General features: G+C 48.2%; 1 protein-coding gene across 1 annotated transcript in view; it reads left to right on the plus strand.

Moving 5' to 3' along the window:
• Positions 1–3,644, plus strand: part of LOC103738064 (rano class II histocompatibility antigen, B-1 beta chain) — a 5,703-nt gene extending 2,059 nt beyond the window's left edge. The window contains exons 3-6 of the mRNA XM_008837874.3: positions 1,344–1,625; positions 2,139–2,249; positions 2,678–2,701; positions 3,306–3,644. Of these exons, the coding sequence (XP_008836096.1) occupies positions 1,344–1,625; positions 2,139–2,249; positions 2,678–2,701; positions 3,306–3,319 (431 nt within the window). The 3' untranslated portion in view covers positions 3,320–3,644. The remainder of the gene's footprint in view (positions 1–1,343; positions 1,626–2,138; positions 2,250–2,677; positions 2,702–3,305) is intronic.
• Positions 3,645–7,813: the final 4,169 nt, after the last annotated feature.

Raw genomic sequence — 7,813 nt, forward strand, 5'->3', positions numbered from 1 at the left:
TTCTTAGGAAAACTCCACAGACGGTGTAAAGAGCTGAAGCTGTGGAATAAATAAACAGCAGTCGTTAGTGACTGAACAGAGCTGTCTCGGGCTGGTTTGGCTGGGGCCTCCCCTCTTCGGCCACCAGCATCAACATGAACTTTAGAAACGGATATTCTGAAAGTTAACCTTTCCCATTTAGTGAGCACTGTCCATTCAGCTAACCTTGATGTCAGTTGAGTCCAGGAATGTGAGCCTGGATGATGGTTTTCAGAACATCATTCTGAAAACATGTTTCCTTCCAGTGAGGGCCTCTGGGTGCCATTGATATGAAACCTACACCACCTGCCGACCTCTGCATCGCCCTGTTCTCACAAGTTCACACTGCGCTCTCCCTAACCCAGGCAGCCTCCCCAGGAACTGCCGTGTTTTCAGTAGGACAATGTCAGGTTTCAGAACAGGAGGTGATTCTCCACAGAGGGGGATGGAGTAGGCAAGACAGCTAGTGATTCCAGTGGAGGGGGTGTGGGGGGGAGTGAATGAACATGATCTATCCTCAAATAATGAAATATATTAAGTAATTACTGTAGTTTCATTCTGGAATATGGGAAATGTGAAGTAGTTTGGGAGGTAATGGGTAAGATATAAAGTCAGCAGGAAAGATGTGTCCTGTCCGACCCTGAGTAGTGATCTGAGAAGACAAACTGGTGTCTTATTGACATTATTTTCAAGACTCCATTGCTTTTAAGAAGTTGTACATTTTTTTCAATTAAACTGATGAACTTTATTGGGGTTAAAACTATAACAGAGTTCATCCTAAAAGAGTTTGCAATGCAAAATCCTTTTTACTTACTGAGTATTTAATATTTGAATGCTAGACATTACAGGCAATTTTCAAAAGCAGACTCACATTCATAAAACTTTATACATCATTTGAACTGGCATATATTTATACTACTAAAATCAAACATGCACCGCCTTCATTCCAGAAAGCATGAATTTGCAATTTGAAAATCAATTGAATAAGACAATCAGAAATTTATCCACAGTAATGGATGAAATCCACACTGTTCTCAAGAAGGATAATGTAAAGAATGAAGACAAAGATCAGAGACCTAAGGAGAACGGTGCAAGAAGTTGTACATTTTTGAGATGACATGCACTGTGGTGTTGTTTCTTACTAGGTGGCGGGTTCTATAAGAGCAGGGCCGTGGGCTGGCGTTGTCTTGTATTCCCAGTGACATTTGTGGAATGGATCCTAGTTCAGTATGGAGACCCAGGGATTCCCACCCTGCCCCTCCTCCAGGGGAGACGCCCTGTGTCTCACATCTCACTCATACTGTGTTTTCCTGTCTGTCCCCCAGAGCAGCCCAAGGTGACCATTTCCCCATCCAAGACAGAGGCTCTCAACCACCACAACCTGCTGGTCTGCTCGGTGACAGATTTCTACCCAGGCCAGATCAAAGTGCGGTGGTTCCGGAATGGCCAGGAACAGACAGTTGGCGTCGTGTCCACACCCCTCATCAGGAATGGCGACTGGACCTTCCAGATCCTGGTGATGCTGGAGATGACCCCTCAGCGTGGAGATGTCTACACCTGCCACGTGGAGCACCCCAGCCTGCAGAGCCCCGTCACCGTGGAGTGGAGTAAGGGAAGCTTGCTTGTCTCACTGCAGGTCCTACAAGACAAGGACGCCCACCTGTCCCTAGCCCATCTCGCTAACACCCCTGTTCCCAGCACTTGTCCTGGATTCCGCTACTGAGCTGAGAACCACAGAAAACTAGGTTTCTTGCCCCTTTGAAGCATCTTTACCTAGTCGTCTTTCGACACAGAAGTACTGGGAGCTCACTCTATACACTGTGATCCTGGATCCCATCCTGACACTAAGGAACTGACAGTTGTGGCTGGTGACTGGGCTCTTAGGACCTAAGGATATGGGTGTGTCTGTGAGGACCAGGCATCCACTTAGTCCCTCTCTTCCACCTGCCCGCTGTGTTCTAGAGTTCCTGATGGGTCTGTTGATCCTCTAAACATGGTCAGCATAGAGAGTCGTGTCTCCCGGCTCCTTCACCTCATGAAGCTCAGGCTGGCCTTCAGGTTCTCAGCCAGGGATGTTGTGGGGTCTGGGACAAACACTGACACTAGGCTCTGTTCCCCAGGGGCACAGTCTGAATCTGCACAGAGCAAGATGCTGAGTGGCATTGGGGGCTTCGTGCTGGGGCTGATCTTCCTTGGGTTGGGTGTTTACATCCGTCACAGGAGTCAGAAAGGTGAGGAGCTCTGGGAGCAGTGGGGATGAGGGGCTGTACCTGCGACCCTCTGCTCAGGGCATTCTGTCTCTGGAGGAACTCTGCTCCTGACTCTGAAGGAAGGGCTGCACTGGTGGTGGGGGGATCCCAGGGGAGGGAGACATTGGAATCTGGCTTCACTGGTTGGAGGGTAGCTGTGCCACAGAGCCAACGGTAGAGCTCATTCTGCAACTTTCTTGCTGTTTACCACTGTCTCACTGGCTCCTTTCCAGAAGCTTCTCCACTGAGAGCCTGAGCTTTGCTTCCCTTCCTTCCAGGGAAGGGGGTTGTGCTCAGGGCCTTAGGGAACAGAAATGATGTGTACCTACTGCATGTGTCATTGTCTCTTGGAGTTCGTGTGAATTACGTTTGTATAACGAGACCTTTCCCTGTGTAACTTCCTTTTGTAGGAACTCGTGGGCCTCCACCAGCAGGTAATATTTCAGCCCTGACTCTGGGGTGGGGCAGGGGTATGGGGGTGAGCGAGAAGGGCATGAGGCAGGTGTACCCTGCACAAGTCCCAGTTGGTGGCCTGGTCCCTGCCGTGGGGTCAGGGTTAGGGGAGAAGGTTGTCCATGTCTGTAGGGAACTTCGTAGGTTGTTCCCAGAGCACTGTGTTGCCACCATAACTTTAGTGCCGTCTTTCTGTGAAACTTGGGGCCCTGAGCCATGCCTTGGGGTTAGACAGCAATGTGATGCCTGCTTTGTGTCCATGCTGGAGTCCGCTGCCTGTGGACATTGAGAGTGATTGGAAGAGACAGGCAGTAGTGGAAAGAAGCTAAGTTACCACAACCCACCAGAGATCTAGACCTTCGTAGTCCCTGGAAGGGGAGGGGCTTCCTTCCCTACCTCCCACACGTGTGTGTCCAGGTCAAGTTATGTGCCCCCTTTGCTGGTTTCATGTTTATACAGTTAGTGGGGAATGCAAGCGGTATGCTCTGGGCCTCAGCCTCTTCTGTCTGAAGCTGTAAGGGACCCTGGGGCGGTGTGCGGGTATCTCTCAGAACACCTGTGCTGACCACTCCCTCTCTCCCACAGGGCTCTTGCACTGATTCATGGGAGTATTTCGGCTGAATTGCTCTCACTCTTCTGAAAGGCCTGCTTGTCCCTGCCGACTCCCCAGTCTGTTCAGCCTGCCTGTTTCCCTCTGAAGTCAAGCTCCTCAGTGGCTCCAGTGCAGCTGCCAGGTCACCTCCCAAGGCTCTGGCTGTGACTCTGCTCCTCACCTGACCCCAGAGCCTCTGTCCATGCCCTGCAGCAGCATCTGCAGAGACCCCCCAAAGCCTGTCTCTGTTCCCATTGTCTTCCCAGACTGCTGAAGAACATTCCCACCTGGAGAGCTTTGTTCATAATTAAACACAATCTGAGTTATCTGTATTCTGAGCCTCCTAGCTGAGCAGAGGGAAGAAGCAGTGTGGGATGGGAGGAGCCAGTCTCCGGGTGACCCAGAAGAGGGGGTGCTCCTTCAAAGAGTAGATGCAGCATAGGCTCCACATAAGGAAGCTGAGGGGATGGCATCAGCTGTCACACCCTTTGTGGTTCTTGGTCTTGCTGTTCATTGCAGTGTTCTCACACCACCATGGTGTGACCTTGGTTTATATTTCAAATATCTCTCGTAGAGTCACATTGAGGCCAATTTTCATTTTTGAGAAACTAGAGCCAGCAATAAAAGTACTATTAATGGTTCCAAAGGCTAGAATCCAACTCAGACTTATTTCATTCATGTCACAAGGAAACCTGGAGATGTGTGACTAGATGCAGCTGTTCAGGAGATCTTTATGTCCTCCTATCTGCATCTTTCTCTCTTGTCATGTGGGTGCTGGGATTCAAACCTAGGTCTTCTGCAAGAACAGCCAGTGTCTTAACCACTGAGCCATCTCTCCAGCCCCCATATCTTGTTTTTAAATTTAGTAACGCACTCCTACTTGTGTTGTCCAAGTACTTCTGGGTATGGGGCTGTCCCCTGGAGCCTGGTCAACCTCCCAGGAGCCACAACCTCAAGGAAGAATGACTCTCCCTCAGAAGCCATCACCTGTCCATACCTCCTCAATTATGAGTAGGAGGCTCACTAACCCCTTCCCACTCCACACTACAGTGTTGTGCAGGCAGCCAGCATGCTGTAAGTTCATAAGCGTGGTGGTCTTGTCATGCCCAGAGGACACTGTTTTGCTCTGGTGATCCTCCCTGACCTCTGACTCCTGCAATCCTACCCCCTCTTCCTTAATGGTCCCTGAGACTTGGGGAAAGGGTGTGATACAGATGTGCCACAGGCTATGTGGAGCATTCCACAGTCACTTACTCTCTGCACTTTGGCAGAGTTTCTGTGTTAACCATTGACCACTGCACAAAGAAACTTCTCTGATGAGGTCTGGGGCTGCACTAATCTACGGGTAAAGAGACGAATTTAAAGGATCCTAAGGCCATTTAGTAGAATAATAGCAGCAGGTTCACCCCTGGGACATGTGAGCTCCCTAACTACATGGGCCCTTAGCCGCGTTTGCAGTAGAAGGCACGTGTTTCCCCCCATGGAGTAGGTCTTAAATCCAGTCAGCGGTTAGTTACCTCTGTAACATTCATGCAACTATTGCGCCCATGGACATATCTCACCATACCAGTCATTACTGTAGTTCATAGAATTCACAGCTGGGTTAGATAATTGATGGCTTTTCCCCCAGCAGCCTGAAGAGCAGTTTCCAGTACTATGAGAGCTAGTCCACAGGAAGGAAACTTCCTGGTCAGTATCAACTTGATTTCTCCATGTCCTATGACCAGTGTGTATGGTGTCTTCAGCAATAGGGTCTTACCGTTACGTTCTTGGTGGAAAACCAAGAGGGGTGGCAATAGCCAGTATTGTCATGGAGTCTCCAGGACACTTCTGGCCAATGATTTGAGGGGAGGTGTCCCTCATCTGGCACTGGCTTCTGGGATAAGCATAATTCCCTGCGTAGGGTAACTCCAATCAAACTCACGTGTATACACACATGTATATACGAAACAAAGTAGTGGGCTTCCGTATGCTTTTTCAAATATCCTTATAGTTACCTTTCCCTCCTCTACCTTACCCTCCCATCCCCCACCCCACTTAAACCTCCCTCCCTGTTGTTTCCCTTTGCCCCTAATGTCATGTGTGCTCTACTGTCCCCCGCCCCATAAGATCTTTTTCCTGCTCCCCACCGATGGTCCTTTTCCAGTTCCCTGCATTCCACTGTTACTCCAAGTTAATCACATATCTAGTGATTTGGCACTAATATCCACAGATGAGTGAGAGCGTGCAATGCTTACTTTCTGGGTCTACGTGACCTCGCTCAGTATGCTTTCCAGCTCCCTCCATTTATCCACAAATTTTATAATTTCATTGTTTTTTACAAATGAATAAAACTCCCCCATGTATAGGTACCACATTTCCATATCCATTCAATGGCTGATGGAGATTTAAGCAATTGTGAAGAGAGTGACTGTGAACACAGATGAACGTGTGTCTCTGTAGGAGGGAATGAGTCCTTGGGAGTGCGGCCAGGAGTGGTGTAGTTGTGTCCTGTGACAGATCCGGCTTTTCACAGTGACTTCACCAGCGATGCGTAAGCGGTCCCCATTCCCCACATTTGCCTTTATTGTCTTTTATCTTTTTTATGATTTTCCTCCCCTCCGTCCTTTCTTTTTCTCTGCGGATAAAGCCCAAGACGTTGCACATGCTAGGCAAATAAATGTTCCTCCACTCAGCTACGTCAGTAGCCCCATGAACAGTATTTTTTCTTTCTCGTTTTTATTAGTTCTTTGATAATTTATTTTTTGTTGTTTTTGTATATTTTATTGAATTTTTGTGTATTTCATGCAAAACAATCATTTTTATATCTTCTCCTCCGACCACACCCTTCCATAATTCCCCACATACACCAGATTTCATGCATTCTGTCATTTCTGTTAAGGCCTATCAAGTCAAGATAGTGCTCCCAGATGTCCCTCACTACAAGTTCATCCACTGAGGTCTAGTCAGCTTGTCTAGAGTCCCTCCCTTAAAGAAGATCAACTCTCCCTCACCCCGCAATAATCAGCTGCTAATAGTTCTTTTGCTAAGACTGGGGTCTGCTGCCCGTTTCCACAGTTCTGTGCTGGGTATCTGCTTGAGTTTGCCTGGGTCTTGTGCATGCTGACACTGTTGCTGTAGGTTCATATGAACAATTTCCCAGGAGCCTGTGAGACTCTGTTTCCGTATGGTCATGCACCTCCTCCCCTGGCTCTCACAGTCTTTCTGCGGTCCTTTTCCGCCACAGTGCTCCCTGAGCCCCGGTGGGTGAGGTTTAATACAGGAGTCCTGGCCAAGGACTCACACTCTGCAGGCTCTTATTCTCTGTGCTTTGTCCATTTGTGGCCTTCTGTGTTCATTGCCGCCTGTTACATGAGGGAGCTTCACTGATGAGAGTTGGAGATGCGTTGTTCCACTGTGCTCCATGAACCTTAGGTGCAGAGGTTGCATTGTACGTGTGTCACTTAGGGTTAGGCGTTTCACAAACACTTACTCTCTGCGTGTGACCAGATGTGGAACTCTGTAATAGTTTCCTCTCCATCTGTTGCAAAAGAAGCTTCTTTGATGAGTGGTGACTGGGATACTTGTCTGTAAATATAAGGATCCATATTTAGCATAATAGACGTAAGAAATTATGTTTGTTTAGGTATGTGACAGCCTTAGGGTTTTCTCTAAGATCTGTGACATCTCCAGCCATGTGTATTTGGCTATGTTTACCAGACGTGACTTTCCTCCCATTGAGGGGGCTTTAAGTCCAAGTAAGTAACCGTTGATTACCTGGAAGATAAAAGTGCCACCACTGCCCTAATGTCCTTTGCTGTGCTGGTCATTGTTGTGGTGATTAGGCCTTAAAGCTGGCTGTGGACCATCAATTGATGTTCTCCCTTAGCAGCTTGCACAGCGTCCTCCAAAGCTTTGAGAGCTCGCCCCCAGAGAGGAGGTTTCCATGTCAGTTCCAGCTCCATTGCTCCAAGTCCTGTGTCCAAGGTATGTCCCGTCTTCAGCAATAAGGTCTTAGCTTCAAGTTCTGGGAGGAAATTAAGGGCTGTGGCAATAGCTTGTATTGTTTGGGAAGTCTCACGGACTACCCTGGTCAACACCTCAAAGGGTGGTTTCTCCTGTCTGGTGCTGTTTCTTGTTATATAGTCATCAGCTTTACACATGGTTTCAGGTAGAGATATTGTATGTGTAATTTTTAGTAGGTTTTTGAACTAATGCAGTTCCTTCTGATTTTCCACACAAGCTAAATATTACTTATCTCTCCTCTCTCTTTCTCCCTGTCTAACCCTCCCTCTTCCCTCCCCAGTTAGAGGACCCCATTTCCCCATTTCACCCTTGATAATACCTGACCCCTGTCATCCCCACTCTCTTGAGCTCCTTCCTCCTCTTTACCCCCACAGTCCTGTATAACACGTCCTCTTCCTCTCCTAGTTAAACTCCCATTTTACCATTTCCCCCTTGGTAACACCTGTGTCTTGCTAGTCCTCTCTCAGGTTCCTTCTTTCCCTTTACTGTCCTGGTT

The sequence above is a fragment of the Nannospalax galili genome, unplaced genomic scaffold, assembly GCF_000622305.1.
Source record: "Nannospalax galili isolate Female #2095 unplaced genomic scaffold, S.galili_v1.0 scaffold14999, whole genome shotgun sequence".
NCBI classification, from domain to species: Eukaryota; Metazoa; Chordata; class Mammalia; order Rodentia; family Spalacidae; genus Nannospalax; species Nannospalax galili.